Source organism: Lycorma delicatula, chromosome 5 (assembly GCF_047948215.1).
Source record: "Lycorma delicatula isolate Av1 chromosome 5, ASM4794821v1, whole genome shotgun sequence".
Taxonomy (NCBI): domain Eukaryota; kingdom Metazoa; phylum Arthropoda; class Insecta; order Hemiptera; family Fulgoridae; genus Lycorma; species Lycorma delicatula.
In genome coordinates, this window is record NC_134459.1 from 19511572 (window position 1) to 19536403 (window position 24832).

At 29.7% G+C, this 24832-nt stretch overlaps 1 protein-coding gene across 1 annotated transcript; it reads left to right on the top strand.

Annotated features, from left to right (window-relative positions):
- Nucleotides 1–2793: 2793 nt before the first annotated feature.
- On the top strand, nucleotides 2794–24832 carry LOC142324783 (transmembrane protein 230). Its single transcript, XM_075365772.1, has 3 exons — nucleotides 2794–3066; nucleotides 5451–5573; nucleotides 24492–24832. The coding sequence occupies exons 1-3, from the start codon at nucleotides 2974–2976 to the stop codon at nucleotides 24627–24629; spliced, it is 354 nt and encodes a 117-aa protein (XP_075221887.1). The 5' UTR covers nucleotides 2794–2973; the 3' UTR covers nucleotides 24630–24832.

Sequence of the window (24832 nt, forward strand, 5' to 3'; positions counted from 1 at the left end):
AAAAATATCTCCCAGAACTGTATCTCTCTTACTTTCTAAGATATCCCATGTAAAACGCCAAAAATAGGGTCAAAAAACACATTTATACGTTTGACGTACGATAACGTTGTTAAATTGGCAATAAATCATATATTTTTTTAAACAAACATTTTAGAGAATTTAATTATAAGAAGGTTGATGTAAATAATGTCAACAAAAAACAAATAAAATTTTACACGTGTCGACTTTTATTGTCGAACTCGTCATCGCAAATCAGCTGATTTCGAAGTCGAGAGTTCTAAGGTTCAAATCTTAGTAAAGACAGTTACTTTTATAAGGATTTGAATAGGATAGTATACTATACTATTTTAATACTATTTGAATAGTATCCACTATCTAGTGGATACTGGTGGTTGGATTTCAATTAACTACACATCTCAGAAATTGTCGATCATCTCATAAATACTCTGAAGTAATGACTTACGGTAATTCCGGAGGCTAAACAGAAAGTGAGATTCGAAGTTAGAACCCCTTTGCAACATATCTTTATTATCAAACGGTTTATTTTTGTCAACACAAGCATGAACATATAATCTATTGTAGTGTACATATTTAACAAATGAAATATCTGAACAGACACAAATTTAGAATTATAATTACAGGTAGTTTATTTATTGTGTATAAATAACGAACGGAATAAAGACGGTTTTCGGGTGTATCGTACTCAATAGTATCCAAGAAGAGGGTTAATAAATTTTTTCCTGCGCGTGTGTAGGTTGAAGTACTTTATGTTGCAGTATGTTCGTTCTTCTTCGGTGATTTTAAGCTTTCAATGAAAGATTTCTGTTAAAGAGATTTTTTAATTTAATCGTATCTTAACGAAAACAATGATTAAGTATTTCCATTAAAAAAATATACCGTATACTTTGAAAATAACATTTGCTTAGCAGTCGATTATCCGATTCTTCATACTTGATTTATTTTTTGAGTCGATTATTTACATCATTTCTCAATGTTTTCTTTCCACGTATTTTCCAAAAAAATTATTTTTAAATCCTGATTACCGGATAGAATCGGGGCACTTCATAATTTATTATATTGTTTCATATTACTCTTTAGTAATTCTAAGCACTTTTTTTTAGTGATTTATTATTACCTTTTTCATAAGTAAAAAATATAGAACTAATCTTAACTGAGATTGCAGAAAATTAAAAATGGAATCATTTTGTATCTACGAAATTTCAAATATTTTCAAAAAAAATTGGGAAAATGTGACTAGATATTTTTTTCAAAAAAACTGCTGAAACTTTATTAACATGGTATGCCTATTTAAGAAATATTAAAAATCATCTTTTCAAATAATTTAGAAAATGGCTTATAGTTTTGTAAATTAATAAGTTCTGAACCTTTTTTTAAGGAGAGGAATAACAACAGAGGTCTTTAGGCGGCTGGGTATTGTTCCATTGTTGAATAATTCATTAATTAGATTTTTAGAGACAATAATAGCATCTATGACTTCTTTTAAAATACTGACAGAAATTTTATTAATACCCACAGAATATTTACTACTTATTGGAAAATAAATTATTAAATTTCTCTGTTACATGAATACAGGATGAGATAATGAAAGTTCAGTTCTTTTGGCAAAGTTATCTGACCTCTTTTATTCTCAAATCTGCTTTCACTTTTGAGAACTGCTTATATGGTTTTAGATGATATAAGAATGAATTATTAACGTAAGGACAACAATATTGAAGAACAATTCAAAAAAATATTGGGTATTTGAGACACATAACAGTTATCTGTACTCATAAACACCATACTAAATAAAATAAAAGACATATCTAGTGACAGAAAGTACGATACTAACATACGTCAAACAATAGTTACGTACTCCCAACATTTTCAGTAAAGTTACCATGTTGCTTTCAATCCAAAAAAAGTACACAAGGTCCCACAGCAAACTAATAAATCGTACCCTGACAAAACGTAACTAAATTTAACGGCAGTGGCTGAACTGAATTACTGGATCAGACATAACAGATGCACATTGATCTGATAAAAAACATAAATACAAGAAACATCCCCTGACCTTGGCGTGACCGGAATCGTCAAAAGGCGTGACGATTCCGGTCGCCACACCACCATCACCAGTTCCTAGCCCTGTTGGTACTGTGCACAGGTGAATCAAAGTCATTATATAGAAACCAGACATACATCTAAAGACATTAACCACAACGTACAAATTCTACAGGTAGCACATAAAAAACAAGATTCCAACAACATAAAAATTGTAACATCACGAAATAAAAACTGACAAACAACAAAATCAAATAAACTATCTGACTTCACATTAAAGGGGGTTTCTCAACAAATTTTAAGATAGTGCCATTAGCAACTGATAATTCCATTGATGGAGCTACTTAATCCAAATATTTCTTTTGACAATTTCCTTATAATTTGAAAGTGAGTAGTTAACATTATCTTCACTGAGTTTTTCACTTTTTATGTTAAACTTTTTTTTCTTGATTTTTGTATTTAATATTTTATTTATTAAACTTGTGAAACAGAATTTGTTTTCACTTATTACAAATTACACTGAAGTTCACTTGAAAATTGCAACTGAAAATTTACTCTTAAATCTGTTTTATTTTCTGTGGGTGTTTTTAAGACTGGTTCAACTAGGTGAGCGAACAACTCTTTTATATAGATTATATTTAATTCAGTTGCATTAAAAGGAACAACTTCATGTTTGCTTTTGCTACGCTAGTGTGGATGGTTCAATTCATTGCAGTTCAAAAGTATAACAATCATGAACGACTGATTCTTTTATGATTTGTTAATACATAAAATACAAATTTGTGTTGTTTTTGAGGTTATATCGAGCAGTGCTGATATTTTTATTAATAGAATAGTTACGGGCGGTAGATTAAAAAGTTTGTTAGAATAGATTAAAACATTCTGTTTAGCAATAATAATTGATGTGAATCTGAAATGGCTAAGAGGCAAGTTAAAGATTTTCAAAATGTGAAGTATCACTCTTTAGGACAACAGTTTAATAAACACAGTGATTTTCTAAGTTCACAGGTAACTTGTTAATGATTAGTAAAAATTATTTTTAATTAGTGTTAATCCTGGTAAAAATGAAATTTATCATTGTTTACTAATTTACCTGATTTTAACCGACTGAAACACTATTTATATGTATTTTACTATTGCTAGTGGTAATAATACGTTAATTAATAACCTCTTACTACCTTCGTGCTTTATTGTCACATTAATAATGTCTTGACAGATACTACAAAACTGAAAATATACATATTAAAAAAATAATAATAAAAAGATTACCCGAATGCAATTTACATTGCACTGTGGTTGAAAGAAATACTTTATGAACAAATTTAAGCAGACAAAAACGTATTTGTAAAAAAAGTATTATAAATAATGTTAAACATAATTACATTTTATATTCAAGAAAAGAGTGCAATAAAGCCTTGTAGTATTGTAAATAAAAAAAATAGAAATCTTTTTTCTTGTTTCTAAATGACTGAATTTGCCATTTAAAAACTCATGAAAAATTTTCTTCGAAAAACAGCATCTGTGAAAGACTGGCAGTGGTTAGTTACTTTTGAAAAAGGCAAATTGCTTAAGAGAAAAAGTAATTTGCTTACATTATCAGTCTAAATTTGTTGATGCCTTTTGCATTCATTATAAAAAGATAATTAGTGTTCCTATAGAGTAATTTAGAACTGAGGTTTTTCAGTTCAGGCACAATGACAGTAGTGGAAGAATATTAAATGATTTCTTATTATCATAATGCACCATATAGTGTTTTATTGTGTATGTTGTATTGTTATAACAGAAACTATACATTATAGTATAAAATATATTCTTCAGTGCATGTCAGAAGCACATTTATTCTAATTTAAACATGAAACAGAACGAATTAAATGACGTTCATCAGTTACTATGGTACTGTAGTAAAAAACTGAAAACTTATGGTGCTGAATTCCGTAATTTTTCTGACTACACCATCAGTTGTGCAATAATTTTTTTTTTGATTTTAGGAACTCCCATACTCAAGGGGAAGCATTCAGGTAAAATTAATTATTAAGAAAATAGTCCCATAGTGGTAATAAATTTAAAAAATAACTTTGAAATTGTTTAAAAAAATACAAAGTTACAACTATAATTCTAAATAAAAAAGTTGTAATTTTGTAGGATGGGGATGAAAATTCTTTCCCTAATTTTTTTTTTTCAAAAAATTCTTAAGAGTAAGGGCTATCAAAAAGTTAAGATCTTTGCATTTGAAGTGCATTGATGACTTGGGAAAGAGATTTAAATTTAAAATAATTTTATTTTTTTGTAACTACAGATCATTGGTGTGGAATAGACAAAAATCTTTATAGTGGTTGAAAGGCTATTGATGTAGAAAATATAGATTCAAAATAGTCCCATTAACTCATTTTCTGAAGCTGGATATAGATAAAAATAGAAAAATAGTGATTTTTTGGGGAGAGGGTGAATATTAAATAATTTTTTTTGGTAATTTGTAATATCTACAAAAAAACTTCAATTTTTGTAAAAAAAATTTTTTGCCAAAGTGCACCAATAAAAAAATTTGATATATTCTTTCCTGCCAAGGATAGTACCTGTCTACCAAGTTTTGAACAAAATTAGTCAATGGGGTCCAGAGTTATAATACCAAATACTGGCCAAACATAAATATGCACAAACGTCTTTCTGACAAATTTTTTTTTTTGACCTTGGGAGCATTAAAATGAAAATACTTTTTTGCAGATTATTTATAATTTATTTAATTATATTTTTTGTTAAAAATTAAAAAAAGGTGTTTTCTTAAGACACAACATTTAAAAAAGACCATTTGTTTTAGTTGGTTTTTTTTTTTTTACCAGTGTATGTTTTTTCCCAGCAGCATATATGTCTGCAGTTTGGAAAGTAAAAGTTTACAAAGATATAGATAGCTTTTGTTTTGGATTTAAGTTCATTAATTACAAATGCATAATAAATATTTAGCCTTATTGAGAAGTGCAAGACATTTTGTAACTGTCACTTGTAAAGTAAAATTATTCCGTATGATTGATTAATTTGAGTATAGATAAACTTTAATGAACTGATAACTGTAATGGATTTATGAATTATGAAGTACTTGTTACTTTTAAGATAAGTTTTTAAACTATATTTGACATAAAATTGGGTAACAAAGTAGTATAAATTATGTTATTATCAAGAAAGTGAATGTTATAAAATCAAAGCTGTGATATAAAATTTCTTCTCTAAAAGCAATTTTGTGATTAAAAAGATATGCAGGGTATTTTATATGTGTATTTTACATACCGCTATTTTATATTTAAGACTTAATTTACTTGAAATAACCATGTGGTTTATTATTTTAGTTTAGATTGAGACAGCAGTTTTTCCAAAATAAATATATTTATGGTTTCTTTCAGTATGGAAAGGTTGAACAAAAAATTCCATGGAAATCACTTATTTTTGCATTTTTATTATGTATCGGTGGTTTGTTTCATTTAATTATTGGAACTCTACTTGCCAGTGGTCATATTGATGAAAAGGTAAGTTTTAGTTTTTTAATTATTAATTTATTTACTTAATTATTTTTCAATTTTAATTATATGGAGAAAATTGAGGATTATTATCGCAAGGTTATCTCAGTGACAAAACTTTTTCAGATTGAAATACTAATGCTGTTTCTTTTTATAGGGTTGTATAGGGATTGCTTTTATGTTTAAACTGTGAAACGAATTATGATATAACATTTATCATATATGATAATAATTGTTTTTTCTTTTTTCAATTGTTCAGATAATATACACTATATTAGCCATCTTTCACTAAATTAGCCATACATATTCATACTAAAAGTAGTAAACTGTTGTATCAACGAGTGTTGTTCACTTTGACATGCAAAACAAAAAATAAACAATGGTAGTATGCCATTAAAAAGTTATAGCAATCTGCATTCATTTTATGCTTATAACTTATTATGTTCTTACCTCCAAGTTAGATATGTGAAAGATGTTTGTATCTATCTGATTTGCTGAAATATACTGCTGTATCTGATACTATTGAGTTACTCCAAAACGTATTTGCTATATACCTATTTTTTTTTACAAATGTCAAGATTATTAATTTATTTCAGAATTTATTATCAGACTAAGTATTTTAAACTTCTTATCCAAGTAAATGTTATCTACAAGTAGCATTTGTATCTACAAATCTGAAAAATGTTTCTTTTTTTTCTTTCTCCATTCTTCTTTCATTCACTAGTAACACAGTCATTATCTTTATTCTTGCATCTCTTGTTAATCCAAACCAGTGTTCTGTTTTCTTTTTCATTCCTTTATGAGTAATTTTTGTATTTAGAGATGTAAGTAAATATAGGAACTCAGAATCACAATGAAACCTTAATTCATATTAGTACAGAACTTAAATGATGGTTTATAGCAAAAGGTCATTTTTTTTAGATAGTGTAATAACTCATTGTGAAACTTGGATTCATCATTTTTAGTTGCAATCAGTATTCAGAGTATGGATTGGAAACATCCAAATTTGCTCACCAGGAAAAACTTCAAAACTTTCGTGTCAGCTGGTAAAGTGACACTAATGATGTTTTGGGATTATAAAGATCAAATTTATTGTGATAATTTTGAAAAACAATGCACAATCTACAGAGTACTATAGTGACATGATAAATAAAGTGAAACCAACAATAAGGTGGAAACATCCTGGTTCTTCCCAAGGCATAATTCTTCTGCATGATAATGCCCGCCTCCATACTGCTCTAAATACACAAGAAGCTATTCAAAATTCAGGACTGTAAAAGATCCCTGCTATAAGAAAGTCCCAATCTTGCAGAATCATTTTTTTTTGGTCTCTGAAGGAGCATGCTGCACTAAGTTCAGCAACAATGAGCAGATCAGTAATGGTTCAGACACTTAAGTAAACAGTTCTTTATTACTGGAATAAGAATAATCATAAATGTGGGACAAACGCCTTAATGTAGCTGGGGATTTTGTTGAAAAATAGTGTTAGTTCCATTGTCATTGAGTATATGATAAATTTTATAGTCATTTGCTTCTTTAATTATTGAACGATTCTTATATATATTTATATTATGTGTTTATAATTTGTATTTAGTAGCTAAATACCACCAAATTAAGAATATACGTATATATATTTATAACTATATTATATATATTTATACGAATATAGTATATATATTTTAATTTTCATATATATATATATATATATATATATATATATGAAAATTAAACTACATGTTTTAAAATGCTTGTTATGTCTGTCTCATAAGCTTAATAAGTCCATTGCTTAATAATGTCCACTGCTTAATAAGTATTAGTGCCCCTACTCTATGGTATGTTAATTGTGTACCATTGGTCTAGTCATCTTCATCATTTTCCTTTTCTCTTGATGCAAATTGTCATTCATTACATATGTGAAAATTCATAAATATTGAAAAATATTAACTTAATGTGTTGTCATAAAATTTACTTAATCCGTTCTCATATTATTATTGTATTGTCCAGTGCAGTTTTCTGATATATTGTTAAATCATTTGATTTCTTTAATTATTGCGATTAGTTCTTTTTGGAAGATGCTTCAGGGCTTGTGCTGTATGTTGTGTACTTATTTGTTATATTTTACCAAACGATTTTCAGTAAAAGTATTTTTCATTTCAAAATTATATTGTACAGCAAATATAGTATTTTGTAAACCGTAACACTGTCTTAACTTTCAAATACCTACTGATATTGAGTCATCATCTAGTTTTTTAGAATTTTCAGATCATATACTATATAGTACTGTAACTTTTTATCTCACAACTTTTACACTGAAAGGCTAATTCAAGCAGGAAATAAAGATATAATTAAGAGGAATCTCAGTTACAGTACTCATTTAAGAGATAATCACTAGTTTCTTAAATGTTGTAGAGATTTTATCATCTCTTGTAGTCCTTTTAACTTTTTGTTTCCTAGAACTTCATCAAATTCACTTTTCATGATAAAAGAATTCCCTTCTTTTATCATGAGAAGTGATTTTGATTTCTTTTCTTTCTTCTAGTTTTCTGATTTAGTATCTCTTTCTTCTTGTGTACTATAATAGAGTTTCTTCCATCTTTTTATAAAACTCTTCAATATTTTTGGCTAGTTGTGTTTCTAAAGACTAGTTTATTTTCACACCTTGTCATAATTCCACAATATGTTTGTTTATTTTTGTACCATTTTATAGCTGGCTTCTACAAAAGTCTTTTCAACAATGGACAGTTTTGTAATTTCCAGTCCTTGAAGTATGATTTCTTGTTAACTACTCTAAACAGTATACATTTTCAGCAACAGAAGAGAAATTGGTAAAGATAATTTAATTTTAATTTTTGCACATGTTATAAAATCACGTTGTTCTGTAATGAGACTTGTTCGTGTTTATTTCTATTTTTATTTGTTTAAACACAAGTAACACATTACTTGTGTGGTAGAATAATTCCTTCTTTACAAAGTGTAGAGAGAGTGGTGCAATTTACTGCATTAGTCATACATTTTATATTGTAGCTGATGTTTATTCGACCATATTCAACCTTTTACATTGATTTTGTGCAATACAAATCAAAACATTTGGCGTTCTTTTTGCAATTAGTGTTTTCATATAGAATTCTGTAAATAAGTAACTGAAATTGAAGGAAGAAATCTTTTTTCAAGATAACTTATTTTATTTTCATTTAAAAAAATATTTCTTTTTAATGAAGAGAATGTAGCAGTATCAAGTAAAATTTATTTAAAGTAGAAGTATTTATAAAGAAAGAAATGATTTAAACACGTATAAAAGTAGTATAGATATGGGAATTTTAAGATAAACTCTTCAAATGTGTCTTAAGTCATTCAGGTGTTAATTAGGTAATATCTTAAGAAAACATTTGAGCGTCTTCAGACATTCAGGTAACATCTTAAAAAATAAGGAAATTTTCTTAAAACGTTTGTTTCCAATAAATTGAATTTCTCAAGAACAGGCAGAGGGATTTTGAAAATTCAAACACCGTTTTGTTGAGGGTTGCAGGATAGTTGTACAGGAAGGGATTTCATTGTGGTGGGGTGCTCCAAAGGGAGCTATTTAAAAAAAACTGAATAACTCTGTAATGGGTGGGGTGAATTTAAAAATTCAAAGTTGTATATCATCAGGGGCAGCCCTAGGATCAATCTTACATGTTTGGGAAGGGGAACCCCAGTCCATTGGCACGTTAAGTTGAAAAAACTCTATGGGATGGGGGAAATTCCAAAAAAACACGAATACCTCAGGAACAGGTGGTGGGACTTTTACAGTTTGAGTGGCGTTTTGTCCAAGGGCGCAAGTTGGACTTAAAGGAGGGGGTTTGTGTTGTGGTGGGGTGCTCCAAAGGGGGGTTATTTGAAAAAAGTTAAGTAACTCGGAAGCCGGTGGGAGGATTTAAATAATTCAAAGACGTTCGTGATCAGGGTGGCCGCGGGGATCAATTTTATGTGTTTTGGTATGCATTTCCCCACCAGGTGTGGCATAAAATAAAAATTCAAATGGGTGGTAGTACAAGTGAAATATCGAATCGGTACATCATCAGGTGAATTATGGGTATGTGATTGTGTATTATTAAAAACCAAGAGAAAACGATTAAAGAATGGAAAAAATTCTTTTGTTAAAGGAAATGTAATATTTAGTGAAATGAAAATTATACCTTATTTATGTACTTATTATTGCATTTATGAATATGCATTTTATTATCAAAAAATAATAAAATGTTTGCGTTCTACAAACATCACATTTGTTGCGTACTGAATAAGTTTGCTGTGCATTATATCGTGCGTGAAAAGTATGTTTTGCATTGTGCTTCTATTATTTTACTTCAATTATAATACTTCTATTATTTGGTAAGTATATTTTTCTTTCTTTTTTAAAAAAATATAAATTTTAGTATTCATATTTTTTAAAATAAGAGCAGTCAGTTGTACTTGAAGTGAATCAAGTTCATTTTATTTCCTTATTTATTAGATGTAAAAACATTAATTATACAAATTGCAGTGTTCTTTTGAATTATTATTTTAAATATCCCTTATAATATTCTTTATTTTAAAAATCTTATTTTAAAATATTTCCAGTAAAACAAGTATATTTGTAATTTTGATTTTTTAGAAGTCTTACTTTAAATATATGAAGGTTATTCAATAATTAAACAGATAAATAGCTGTACAGCAAAAATGGTTTATTCAATAAATACAATTTGTTTGTTTTTTTTTCCATGTAATCCCCACCAACCTCTTTGCACTTGTCCCATTTTTTACAAGTCTTCTTATCCCCTCAGCAAAGAATTCTTTACCTTGATCTCAAAGCCGGTTTTGTACTTTTTTCTCTACCTCTTCATTGTCGTTGAACTTGATGCCATGCAAAGCTTCTTTCATCAGACCAAACTGATAAAAATCTAAAGGGGCAAGGTCAGGGCTGTAAGGAGGATGAGATATGAGCTCCCAACCCACATTGCCAATAGTTTCCAGTATCAGTTGTGCTATATGAGGTTGAGTATTGTCTTGGAAAAAGAAGCACTTCTTTCCACTGACATCTCAGACATTTCCTCTTCAACGTGGGCTTGACTTTATTCTCAATCATGGCTGAGTAGTATAGGCTGTTGATAGTGTGTTGCTCATCCAAATAATCAAAGAAAATCAGACCATGGGCACTCCAAAAGATGGTTAACATGAGCTTACCATATGGTTGTGTTGTGAATTTCTTATGGACAGGCAATTCAGAGTGTTTCCACTGCATGCTTTAACGTTTGGATTCCAGCTCCAAATGATGTATCAAAGTTTCATCACAGATTAAGATCCTGTCCGAAAATGCGTCACTTTCGTTACTGAATCGATCTTTGAGTTCAGTGCAAATGTGAAATCTCTCGGCTTTGTGATGAACAGTAAGCTCTCTGGGAACCCACCTTGCACAAGTATGTTAATTCAGTTTGTTTTGAATGATGGAATGAGTTGTGCCAACACTTACTCGACATTTTCAGCAATTTGTTCAACTGTAAGTCATCTGTTTTCTTGAATAAGTGAATCAGTACGAGAATCTAATGCCGAAGTCGATACTGTTATCGAATGCCCAGAGCACTGCTCATCGGTCATGCTTTTGCAGTCAGTTAAACATTTTTTGTATAAAAACTCGCATGGTTCATGCAATTACTGATATTGTTTGTTCATCTGAGAGAATATTTCTGACGTTTGTACACATTCCAAAAGTAAAAATCGGATCACAGAATGCTGTTCTTCAAAAGTACTTTCTTCGAGCAAACACACCATCATAACTATGACTTTAGAGGTTATGTTTATGTAAATATTAATTGAACAGCTTACCAACACTCTTCGCAAGGTTGCCAGCTAACACTTAGAAAAATTTCAATTTTTGTAAGCGTTTTTGTAAGCCTACTTTAAGCATTTCCTTCACTAAAAATATTTGTTTAATTATTGAATGATACTCGTAATTAAAAGGTTAATTTTTCATGCATTCAGTTAAATTGTTATATCAACTAACCCTAATTCTTAACATTTAAACGTCGCATGTTCAGTGTAAAACCAACAAGCTGATATTATAAATAAATAAAAACTAATATTAAAAATTTTAAAAAACGCATGACATTAAAGACCTTTAAAAAATACGATTAAATAACTGTATTTTTACCTTATAATCCTCTGTGACATTGTGATGTTGTTTTTAAGACAATAATATTTAATATTTTGATTGACTGTTGTGCATGACCCATAGACTGCATAGATAAGCTTTAGTTGTCTTCATAGTCATGCACAACAGTTAATCAAAAACTTAAATTTTATCATTTTAAAAACAATATCACACTGTCACAGGGGATTATAAGGTAAAAATACAGTTATTTAATTATTTCAAGTTTTTTTAAGGATTAAATTTTATTTTTTATTTATTACTTTTTAAAGATTAGTAGGTCTGTTGTGTCCAACAGTGGGACATTTATAGGGTGATGATGAAAGTTTAATATACTTGACCAGAGCAAATTATTTAATAATCACACAATAGTGTAGCCCTGCTGGAGGTAGAAAGAATTAGAAACGTTCAAAAGACGTTTTGAAGAAACACATTATTGCAGTGCCCCCTGACGGGTTATAACCGTAAAACCAATTTAAGAACCTGCTCTTAGGTGATACCTATATAATGCAAAAAACCACATCAACTGACCCAACCTTTTTTTTAGAGAAACACATCTACTATAACGCCCCCGGGTGGCCTATAACCATAAAACTAACTTAAGAACCTGCTCTGAAGCGATACTTATATAATGCAAAAAACTGCATTGAAATCGGTTCAGTAGTTTTTTAGGAAATGCTGTCATACACACACAACCCCTTACCCCAAATGCATATACTGTCTCTATTTCGTCATGGGTAAAAATTATATAGATCATAGTATTCATATAATTTTTTTTCTTTTAAATTATTATTTTTGTCATATTTAAATATTTTTCTGAAAACCTATTTAATTTTGTGTTTAAATTCATTTCAAAAAAGTTAAATAAATCATACTAATTATTCGAAAGATGGCGTTAGATAAATCAGTTTCACTTATTAATGAAGATGAAAATAGTTGCATTAAAATTCAGTTTACATAAATTTGGATTCTCTGGATGTTATTAAATTTTTCTTTAAATTATTTAAGATGTTAAAAAAAATAATATTAATATTGTTTTTTTTTCATATTATTAAAAATTTTAAATAATTAACAGTACATATTAGATATTCATTACCAATATTAGAAAAAAGATTTTATGATTATTTTTAAATTAGAGTTCATAATTTTGTATTCAATAAATGTTAGTAAATTTTTCTTTAAATTATGTCTAAGGCATTAAATAAAATTATAATTAATTATAAATTATATATGTGTTGGCTAGATGCTGTACATAACACATATTTAAAAGAAAATTTCTTTTTTGATAGGATTTTTTACTTAATTATATTACATAATAATTATTCAGTGGCGAGGGTAAGTGATGTTAATTTGTTGACTGACATTAATTTACAGAACTCATTAAAACTTGAAAAGCTTTATATTTCACCACCAATTTATTGCGTACACGTTGAGACTAATTTCTCACAATCTTCAGTTATTATTAGCTTCAGCTTGTTTACTGTTTTCTTTCAAGTTTTATGATGTACAAGCATTATCTTTTTTTTGATTTGGTTAGTTATGCAGATAATATATTTGCAAGATGTGATGTTCTTATGTATGAAAGGAAAGTCTTGTATACACTCGGTTGGCGAATAACAATAGTAAACGCACATGATTTCATAAATTTTATTTTATTTTGTATGAAAAAATCTCTGAATTAACATTGAAATTTTTGTTAAAAAGTAGATAGTTTGTTTTGTTTATTAAAATAAAAACCGATGTTTTATTTTTTAAAGAAAGCATTTTATGTAGTGCATCAATTGCAACAATATTAAGGACCTTTATTAGAGAGAAAATAATTTAAAAATTCTTGTTAAAGAAATCAAAGATATTTGAAATTGTGATGAAATAAGATCTTGTTTTAGAAAATTTGGAAAATGGTTTATCAGAGTTCTTAATTTTGTTACAGATGGATTAATGTATTGGTGGAGCAGTAGAAGAGGCTGTTATTAATAATGCTGTTCAGGAGCAGGAGGCAGCCTCTTCAAGATAAAGCAAGTCTGTCAGTTCACTCTGAAATTCACAATAAATAGTCTGAAGTCAAATGACTAAAGATAGTTTGAATCTATTTTTAAAATGAATATATAAAAGTTTTTAGTTTAATTATATGATGTTTTTTTTTAAATTCTTAATTGCATATTGTAATGTTTTAGTGAATAAAAAATGAAAAATGTATACAGGTCTTCCAGGATGACTTATCTGAACTTCAGGAACTGATTCAGGACACCAAAATGAGCAAAAAAGTTCATATCGATATAAGTCCTATTTTATTTTGTTTTCCTTCTGGACGCCATTTTGCATTTTCAGCAAAAATATTATTTTTCAGGAATGGGTTAACCTACTTTAATTAAATTTTGTAAATCTAAGACTACTGTCTTGTTTTACAAAATAAAACATTTTCAAAAGTCACCTTCAAAGATTTCAAATTGGCAGCTATCTTAATTTTTTAATCTTCAATTCAATAATTTTGTAATTTTTTCTTTTAGAAAATTTACTAAGCATTTTATTTTGAACAAAGTGATACTTCATCTATAAAAATCCATTGACAAACAATCCATAATTATTGCAGACAATTAACCCCGGCAGTACACTTGTTCACCATAATGCAAGGTGATCATTTGTTTTTATTTACTACTATTATTTATTATTAATAATTTTTATTACATTTAGTAGAAGAAAATATAAAAGTTATCAGCATTAAAAAATGGCGTCCAGAAGGAAAACAAAGCAAAATAGGACTTATGTCAATATGAAAATTTTTTTTGCTCATTTTGGTGTCTGAAGTTCGGCTAATATGTTCCAGAACACTCCGTATATAATGAAAGCTTTTAATTGTAATATTATTTTTAATTTAAATGTATGATGTTTTTTTATAAAATGAATGTTCATGTTGGAAGATATTACAAATTTATTTTTGCTCCTTCTTTTTGTTTCAGGTCAACAATAATATTAGATGCAAGTCAACTGACTCCATCTACTATTACTCCTTCTATGAATCACGAGACCTTACCGATGGTGAGGGAGCTTTGATGCTGTGGTACAGAACAGCTGGACTGAAGGTGCAACCATATTGGAGTGGTATCTATTGAGAGCCAGACTAAGGAATGATTTCTGAAAGAGAGCAGCAGCTGCTTCAGTAGCTGTTAAGGTCATAGATCTGGAAGACTTAAACAGCCATATCAACATCACTCAATCTTCTGTGCAGCTGAAAGCAGTAGAAAACTACAATTGTTTTTTCCAAGAAAATGTAGCTCTGCATTTTCATGTAATAAAGATGGAAGTGCCTTCCTTGGTAAAATTCCGGAGGTAACCTTGTCCCATGTTCGGATATCCAGATTTACTAAGGAAGGGTTCATCCGAAAATTAAAAAATAATGTTCTACAAGTTGGCGTGGAATGTTAGAAATCTAAAAAAACGGTTGGTAGATTAGAAAATTTAAAGATGGAAATGGATAGGTTAAATATATATGTAGTAGGAATTAGCGAGGTTCAGTGGGAAGAGGAATATGACTTGGTCAGGTGATATTAGAATATTTAACCCAACGTCAAATAAAGTGCAGGCAGGAGTAGAATTCTTAATGAACAAGAAGATAGGGAAGAGAGTAGAGTATTTCAAAAAGCTTAACGATCAATCATTGTAATTAGGATAAAATCAAAACCTAAGCCGACAAACATTGTTAACGTCTATGTCTGCAAGTTCCCATGATGATGATGATGATGAGGTAGAGGTGTATTCAAAGAAATTGACGAAGCAATTAAACATATAAAAGGGGATGAAAATTTAATAATAGTTGTAGATTGGAATGCAAGCATCGGAAAAGGCAAGGAAGTAAATATTGTGGGTGAATACAAGCTGGGCAAAAGAAATGAAAGAGGGAACTGACTTGTTGAGTTTTGTACAAAGTATAATTTAGTAATTGCCAAGTTTAAAAATCGTAATAAAAGAATATACACATGGAAAAAGCCAGGCAATACTGCAAGGTGGTATGTAGAATATATCATGGTTAAGCAACAATTTAGAAATCAACTGCAAAGCATATCCAGGAGTAGACATTGATAGCGACCATAATTTAGTGATAATGAAATGTAGATTGGGGTTTAAAATCTGAAGAAAAGGTGTCAGATGAATTGATGGAATTTAGGGAAGCTTGAGTTAGAGGAGGTAAAGAAGATTTTTGAGGAGGACATTGCAAGAGGTCTGAGTAAAAAAGATAAGGCAGAAAATGTAGAAGAAGAATGGGAAAATGTTAAAAAAGGAAATTCTTAGATCAGCAAAAGCAAACTTATGCGGAACAAAGAGAATGGTAGAAAACCTTGGATATCGGAGGACATATTGCAGCTTGTAGATGAGCTTAGAAAGTATAAGAATGCTAGTGATGAAGAAGGTAAAAGGATCTATCGACAATTTAGAAATACTATAAACAGGAAGTAAAAATCAGCAACAGAAGAGTGGATTAAAGAAAAGTGTTCAGCAGTGGAAAGAGAAATGATCATTGGTAAAATAGATGGAGCATATAGGAAAGTTAAGGAGAATTTTGTGGTACAGTTAAAATCTAATGTATTAAATAAAGATGGTACACCGATTTATAATATGAAAGAAAAGGTTGATAAGTGGGTGTAATGTATTGAAGAGTTATGTGGAGGAAATGAATTAGAAACTGGTGTTGTAGAGGAAGAAGAGGAAGTCGAAGAGGATGAAAAGGGAGATACAATGCTGAGATCTGAATTTAATAGAGCATTAAAAGATCTGAATGGCACAAAGGTTCCTCGGATAGACAGGATACCTGCAGAATTACTGTGCAGAGCAGGTGAGAAAGCGATAGGTAGATTATACAAACTGATGTGTAATATTTACAAAAAAGGGAAAGTTCCATCAGACTTCAAAAAGAGTGGTATTGTCATGATACCAAAGGAAGCAGGAGCAGGTAAATGTGAAGAATACAGAACAATTAGCTTAACTACTCATGCATCAAAAATGTTAACTAAATTTCTGTCCAGAATAATTGGAAGGAGAGTGGAAGAAATGTTAGGATAAGACCAGTTTGGTTTCAGGAAAAATATAAGAACAAGGGAAGGAATTTTAACACTCAGATTAATTGTAGAAAAAAGATTAAAGAAAAACAAATCAACATACATGGCATTTATAGACTTAGAAAAGGCATCATCATCTGATGATAAAAGCGAATCTCGACTTACATTGCATTCAAACGAAGAAAATGAGTCTGAACAAATCGTTCATCGACCAGTTCATTTTTGATGATGTAGGTGATGATGATGATGATGACGGCGACGAGGAAAATTAACAACATATTCAATACTGAGTTATCTTCATTGTCATTGTCTTCTTTATTGAATGATGATGATGATGATAAAGAGCCCACGCCTGTTACATGCAAAATATGTTTAATTAGAGTAACCAGTGTGCTGTTTTATCCAGTAAACATCTTTTCTCTGAGCGGTGTGTACAGCTAATAACCAGTTGTGGGATATGTAGGAATATACTAAAAGGAAAATAAAACTATTTTTATAAAAATAAATTATTTAATTTAGTTTTATTTATAAAATACACCTAGAGAAGTTTAAAACCAAATTCTGTATTCTTAGATACATATTATAGTCTGAAAGAAATTTTCGGAATTGTGAAAAAATAATGTTCTTATAACATTTCAGTCCTAACAAATCAAAACTTACTTCACCCGATCTTACAACTTTTCTACTAAATTTGTAAAATATGTTATCTTTGAAAAGTATAATAATCCATTTTATATTGGAACACCACATCAATCTTATTCAGTATACCGGGGAATAGTCTGGAGATCAGACCATGTGGTTTAGCTCCAAAATAACATTCATCAAGCGCCACAAAACTATCATAAAACATGTAAATTTTTCCTTTGTAAGTACTAAAAAGTGCACTCATATTTTTTCGAAGAAGGAATATCTTTAAAACTGATGAAGGTTTTGGATGACCTTGTAAAATATGCAGTGTGTTGGTGTCAAACATGTAAATTAAAGTATTGATTACCATGATGACTGCTTCATTAGTGGATCATTGATACACAATTTTTAATATGAAGGTAAAATGTTAACCGATTCGTTATTGCTAATGGATATTATACTTCAGATTGTTTTCCATAAATAATATAAATCCAGACATATTTTTTATGCATTACGTTTTGTGTTCAATTTATTACTGGTGATTTCATATCACTGCCTTTACAGTTGCATAAATCTTTTTCTACATTATTCTTTATAGATGTTGATTCTCTGATCATTTTATCTCTGTCTTCGGCAGTGTCATTATCATAACAAAGGTTGTCTACAGTAGTTCATATACACTTTGAATAGTTGCAATATCATCACGACCTAAATATGAGGATTGTTTATTATCTAATATTGTATATCTGTTGTCTATTACATATATTAACGTGTATTTTTTTAAAACAAAATTCTAAATTAATTACAGATTTTGATAATATATATTTGTTAAAAACAGTTTTACTTATAGTACAGAAATTTTTGTTTCTTGAGCGGAAGAATCATCTTTTTTTCTGTTTAGCCTGTGGAACCATCGTCAGGATTACTTCATAGAATGAAATGTATAAGTGTAAATGAAGTGTAGTCTCATTCGACCATTTCCGAGATGTGTGGTTAATTGAAACTCAACTACCAAAGAACACCAGTATCCACACAATCTAGTATTCAAATCTGTATCCATATAAAAGTAACTGGTATTCAAATCCGTATAAAGAAATATCTGTGAGACGCCTAGTACGGTTTACAATTTCATTGTAATCTTTTTGGATATCACTGCATTTTGTTAGATTATTTTTTTAATTTTTTTATGAATTACTGATTATCTTATGGATTTATTATTAAAAATTATTGCCTGTCTAGAACAAATAAATATACATTTTTTGAATTTCTCGGCCAATTTTTTTTTTGTTGGTAGGCATATCATTCTCTTCATACCATATTTTTCTTTTTTAATATAACTAGTGTAATGATCTTAATGTATTGAAGATCTATGATGTAATATTGCACTTATTACTTCGCAAGTGTAACCCTTGATTTTTATCTTATCTGTAGGCACACTTTTTATATTATTATTAAATGAACTTTTTTTTATTTCTCTATCAATTAGTTCTCCTTATTAAAGAGATCATCAATTAGTTTTAATTATTTCTCCATCAATTAGTTCACATATTAAGGCATCCTGAATGTAAAACAAATTGTTAGGGATCTAGGATGTAGGGGGTATACCGAAATGAAACGACTAGCACTAGATAGGGAATCTTGGAGATCTGTATCAAACCAGTCAAATGACTGAAGACAAAAAAAAAAAAACAATTAGTTCTAATTGTAGAATAAAAATTTTACCAATCGAATTTATTTCTGTTTTATGTAACATATTTTTATTGCCACATTTGCAACACTTTCCTACTGTTAGTGTTTTATTATCAGCTATAATCTCTTGTAAACTAATACTTTCATTTACATAAGAGCATTTACTATTAAAACAAGCTGTAGTATATTTTCTTTTAAATTTTATTATTTCAAGTACATTATCAAGTTTCGTACGCTACCTAGTACAATTAAGTATTGCTACCTAGCGTCGCGATTCGTAAACCCATTTTTTTTTAGGAAAAGACATTCGAGTCCCGCGGTTATCATCAAATGGAATAAAAAAACATAGTCTAATAAAATTCGAGGTATTTTTTGAAAGTATTCTTTATTACAAATCTAATTGAACTGAAATATATTGTTTTCATGCCTATTTTTGTAATTTTCTTTTCCATTTTCATTTCACTTTTAGGTTAGGTCATGTTTTGAACTGTAAACATAGTTCGCTGACTTCGCCGGCTGTCCAGTTCTGCGGACTCCTACCGGCGAACTTCTTGAAAACTGTAAATCCCAATGATTGTAGAAAACGTCTGTTTTTAGGTTTTAATCGCCTTACAGTAACTTGTCGAGGTCGTTTCGACTTCTTATAATGTTCTCCTCTTCCTCCTTCTTGTTCGAGAGAAACTAATTCAATTTTTTCTTATCTTCGTTTCTCGGATGAAGATGTACAGTAATTATCTGTCCTTTAAAATTGAGTATGCCACCGTTCTGATCCATAACTTGTATAGTGATGTGCAGCGGTCTCATATAGATGAGAAGGTAAATTAAATTACGTTATGAAGCGTTTCTGATTATATAACCACGTTCGACGTTAGGAAAAAATTCATGCAACACGTCTCCTTCTCCGTTGGTATTCAATGAACAGTACAGCATACATATAGTTTTCACATATACAATGCGAGCGGTTTTGTACACTTACCGGCGATTTCGTCAAGTAAAGCAGCCTTCTGTTTTTTTTCTTTAATTCCGGAATAAAAACTTCATTTGTATATTTTCCTTATCCTTATCACAAATGTTTTTGATAATTTCATGTTTCAAATTCATTTCTGTGTCTTCGACTTCGTACATACCTTTGGGTAATTTAATACTCTTGTCGATATCGTAATAAAATTAATTGTTTTTGGCTTTTTCTGCATTAGGTTTATTATTATTATAGGTTATGAAATCAGTCAAACCTATTTCCCATTCCCTTCTTCGAGTTCGATGGGAGGAAAAAAGACTGTATTAAACAACAGTGTCTTTCCCGACAAACAAAACATCATTTTTCCACAGGAATCTCTAAGCATAAATGATCATAATTAAATGAATCCAGTCTCTGCGTTCGTAATTATAGAAGATATGTAAAGGTGTTTCTTTGGAAGTTTTTAAAAAATCTTACCAGTTCTCTTAGAGGCTTCAAGTTCCCGATACCGTTAAAATACTCGGCTTTATGTTTGTTTTTACGGTAGCTCACCCAGGGGGTCCCGGAATCTATTTCGCTTTCCAAATTAATGATACCCGATTCAACTGAATTTATTTTTTCAGGAAACTCTTCTCTCATAAACACCTCTGAAATCACCGATGCCAGACTTCAATACAAATGACCATCCGTCAGCGATCTTCGGGGATTATCTTTTAATAGTGATATTATTGTCGAACCCACCGGGTTGGTCTAGCGGTGAACTCGTCATCGCAAATCAACTAATTTCGAAGTCGAGAGTTCTAAGGTTCAAATCCTAATAAAAGCAGTTACTTTTATACGGATTTGAATACTAGATCTTGGATACTGGTGGTTGGATTTCAATTAACCACACATCTCAGGAATAGTCGACTTGAGACTGAACAAGACCACACTTCATTTACATTCATACATATCATCCTCTGAAGGCTAAGCAGAAAAGAGATATTTTCGTCGACGAATTCTTTTTCTTCTTTATACCACACGGTATGGCATGAGGAATACAGTTTTAAGTATAGATCTTTACCCCGTTTACGAATTGAATTTAATCTTTGCTTTCATTATATTTGTTACCGCCCAAACCGCAGCCTTTTCAGCAACACTAGCGTCGAATGCTTTTACCCTTTCCCTAGTAATTTCTACTAATATTCTGTTCGCTTTAGCCCTGTTCTCAGTTTCTGTAAGTAAAATACGCGATGTCGTGTTGTTTGCACGCGGCGTCTATCGGGTTTATTCCCGGATCGCCTCTATTGAACCGTTCTTGTAATTTATTTCCCGATCCACAATATTGATAAGTCTGGTATGTGTAATTCAACCGGCAATACCGCCCGCTTTATTAATACAGTACTGACTGGTTTCTTTGCTAACTCAACAACAGCTGTTCTGGTTTGACCACTTTTCAACCGGCCTCGGTTCCTACTGTTACCCTACCGGTAAACGCATGGCATTTTAAACAACCTTCCTCGTCGAAATAATTATCCTGAATATCGTAACAAAACGTCAGTTTCCTTAGTTGAAAAGGGATATAAGTAACTTAGTTGGAAACATAAGGGTGTAAGAGCATGCAGGTAGGCCGTTACAAAAAAAAGTTCCTGTACCAAACTTAATTATTTTAATTACTTCATTCTACATTTTACAAACTAACAAATATGTATACGCCTTAGTTATACTAAAAAAAAACTGCTATAAATTATCTCTAGAATTTTTAATATGATCTGAACTTCACACTTGTTTTCACAACATATTTATTTTTGTCATTTACACTCCTTTGTATTAATTTTTTACAAACTTTACCGATTAAAAAATAAATGAAATATTCTTGTTCAGACCAAAATGATTTCATCAAACATCTTTTATATGTTAAGTTGTTAAATGTTTTAACCATAAAAGCAGAAGGTGTGAATGGTTTAATTACTAAATATTCATCTATAAACATTTTTAATGTATTACATAATCAAGAATTAAAATTAATATAGAAAATTTTAAAAAAATTATTTTTAATTTTAATTTTTGTTTTTCATTTTAAATTCAACTGAAAATGTTTAAATTATGCATAATAATCTGCCTCAGAAAGAAGTGTTGCTGTTGTTACATGTGATACCAGTAGAAGTAGTAGCTGTGGTATTTTGTTGCTGGAAAGACATCAAAAAGTATATTTTAACAATATCCACAAAAAACAATATCCTTTCTTTATTAATTGATCTCGTAGATCAGTCAAAATTTACTTATGATACAATAATTGGGAGAAGAATGTACACAACAGAAAACCTATCCAGAAGTTCTTGTGATATAAAATCTAAAGCCAAAAGCTTAGTATGATCGTGAGATAAATATGAAAACTGTTACTAGTCTTTATTAAATATTGTAATAACACATACTTATACAGGTTTGAAATTCAGCTCAAGCACATGCTGTACATTAAAATTTGAAAGATAAATATAAGATATGTCTGTAAATTTCAAAACTTTTTTAATAACAGTTTTCACACCTTCAAGCTATTTGGCGTTGCCACCTTCTAAATAGTCCCTTCTACTTTTAATATACCACTTTCTTTATTCCTTCTGTCATTTGAAATATTTGTGGAATGCTTCATTCAACTGGTGAATTTCTTTTTATTTCTTCTGCTGGTAAATTTTCTTTTTGTTGAGATTTTTAACTACAACAATGGCCTATATAAGAGGTTATGAGATAGATATCTATTGTTGATGTTTTTCCAAAAAAAAATGATGTTTATTAGTGATATGTATACAACTATACCGTCAACATGAAGTATCATTGTTCTTACTTCCAAGTATCAGACCATTTTTTTGATAGCTTCACAAAGATGTTTCATTGCTTCAGGACAATATTCCTTGGTTATGTCTTGTGTAAAAATTTCATGGTAAACAATATTCTCATGTTTGATCGCATTTTTTTTTTTTGCATGATTCAATTTTGTTTTATCACTGTATTCTTAAACCCAAGTCTTATCTCCATTAATGATGTTTTTAAAAGTTAAATAATTTCATCAGTTTTAGATGGCTTACAAGATGGGATCGTAATCAGCTGAAGATCGGCCATCTTCAAAATCTTTCCATCACTTTGCATATTTGAATTCGGTTTAAAATCTTATTCCTTATGGCTATTTCTTAACATTTTAATAAATGATTTTAAATTTAACATAAAATTTGTTCATGAAATACTCATTTTAAACGTAACAAACAGATCTTTTCATCAGTGAATATTTGAAAATGTTTTAACATAAACAAAAATGCTTGTTATATTCTAAGTTTATTTAAGATTGTAAAAAAAGTAAAATGTAATGGTGGCTCGTAACTGAAAATAGTGGGGTGCTGTTCCTGAAAATTTTTTTCTGTGCTTTTTTTAGGCCATGGCTAAAGTTTTCTATAAAATAAAACTGAAGCAACAAAATTAATCAAATAGAATAGCTGGAAGCAGGATAATAATCTAATTCTACACTTTATCACATTCAAGAATAAGGTACACGGTTTTTAAATACATTGTGCTTGAAAACCTTTCCCGGTTTAACTGAATAAATAATAAAATGCCAATATAGATAATATTTTTTAGTATTATTAGATAATAACTTAATAAGATGTGTGCTTAAAAACACTATAGTCCAATGGTGGTTAATTTAAATTTCTATGTACACAGAAACAAATACATAATTAGTTTTTACTAATTACTTTCTTTCCAGCATGTTTTTGGACAGATATGGCAATCAAAGATCCCTTGCTTTCCACCATATTCTGATCACTACTGAAAAAACAAATAAGCCACTTTCATATTCCTTTCACCGACTAAACTAGAAAAGGGAATGAACAAGTAATGTTCCACACACTCGCAAAGTAAAAAAAACTACTTTCCACCAGCACAACAGGGTCTACATTGCAAGAGTCCCACTGCTCTCTTTCCCTCACAACCTTGCATGCAGCTTCCTATGTGTGCATGCGCAGAATGCCCAAACACCACGCCCTAGAACTGTAAAGAACAGTTCCATACAAAGATTTTTGTATCTTTTTCATAAACTGGGGGATGGCTACTGACATTAAGCTTCAGGATTATATATTGTACAAGTATAAAGAAATAATTAAAGAAAAAAGGACTCATTATATTACATGTTATCGATAATTTCAAGTGGAAATTATAGGCACTGCAAGTTCCACAGTGCCTATACACAAGCCACCACTGGATAGCAGTAATTTTTTTATTAATTACAACTACATCATTGAATAAAACTATATACAGGATTTAAAAAAAAAAGACGATTTAATTTTAGACAAATAGCAATTATACTTTATTTCTTATTGTGCTATTTTAACATTGTGTTGTGATTTGTGTATATCAACACTGTAATAACTTTAATTTATATTAACAGAAATTCTACTTGATATATTTTTTTTCAGTATGGAGATCGTATGTGGCCATTATTCATTCTTGGAACCCTTATGTTCCTACCAGGTGTCTATCATGTTCACATCGCATATTGTGCCTATAACCAATATCCTGGATATTCATTTGATAACATTCCAGAATTTGATTAATATTTAGGATCAGTATCTAGTATTACTAATTAAAATACATATCTTAAATATTTGTAATTATTGTATTCTAATATTTTTAGTCTGGTAATTTACAGAAACTAGCCTGGTAAACTTGCCATTATTTTACAATAAAGTGTAATTTTGAAAATATTTGTTTTAGTTGAAAAAAATGTATTATTATTAAAAAAATTATTTCTTTGAGA

What these genes read in the sequence shown, in the direction of transcription:
- LOC142324783 (XM_075365772.1), top strand. Translation starts at nt 2,974, where the DNA reads ATGGCTAAGAGGCAAGTTAAAGATTTTCAAAATGTGAAGTATCACTCT. An exon ending in GTGATTTTCTAAGTTCACAG is followed by an intron (nt 3,067 to 5,450) that starts GTAACTTGTTAA and finishes GGTTTCTTTCAG; the next exon opens with TATGGAAAGGTTGAACAAAA. An exon ending in GTGGTCATATTGATGAAAAG is followed by an intron (nt 5,574 to 24,491) that starts GTAAGTTTTAGT and finishes ATTTTTTTTCAG; the next exon opens with TATGGAGATCGTATGTGGCC.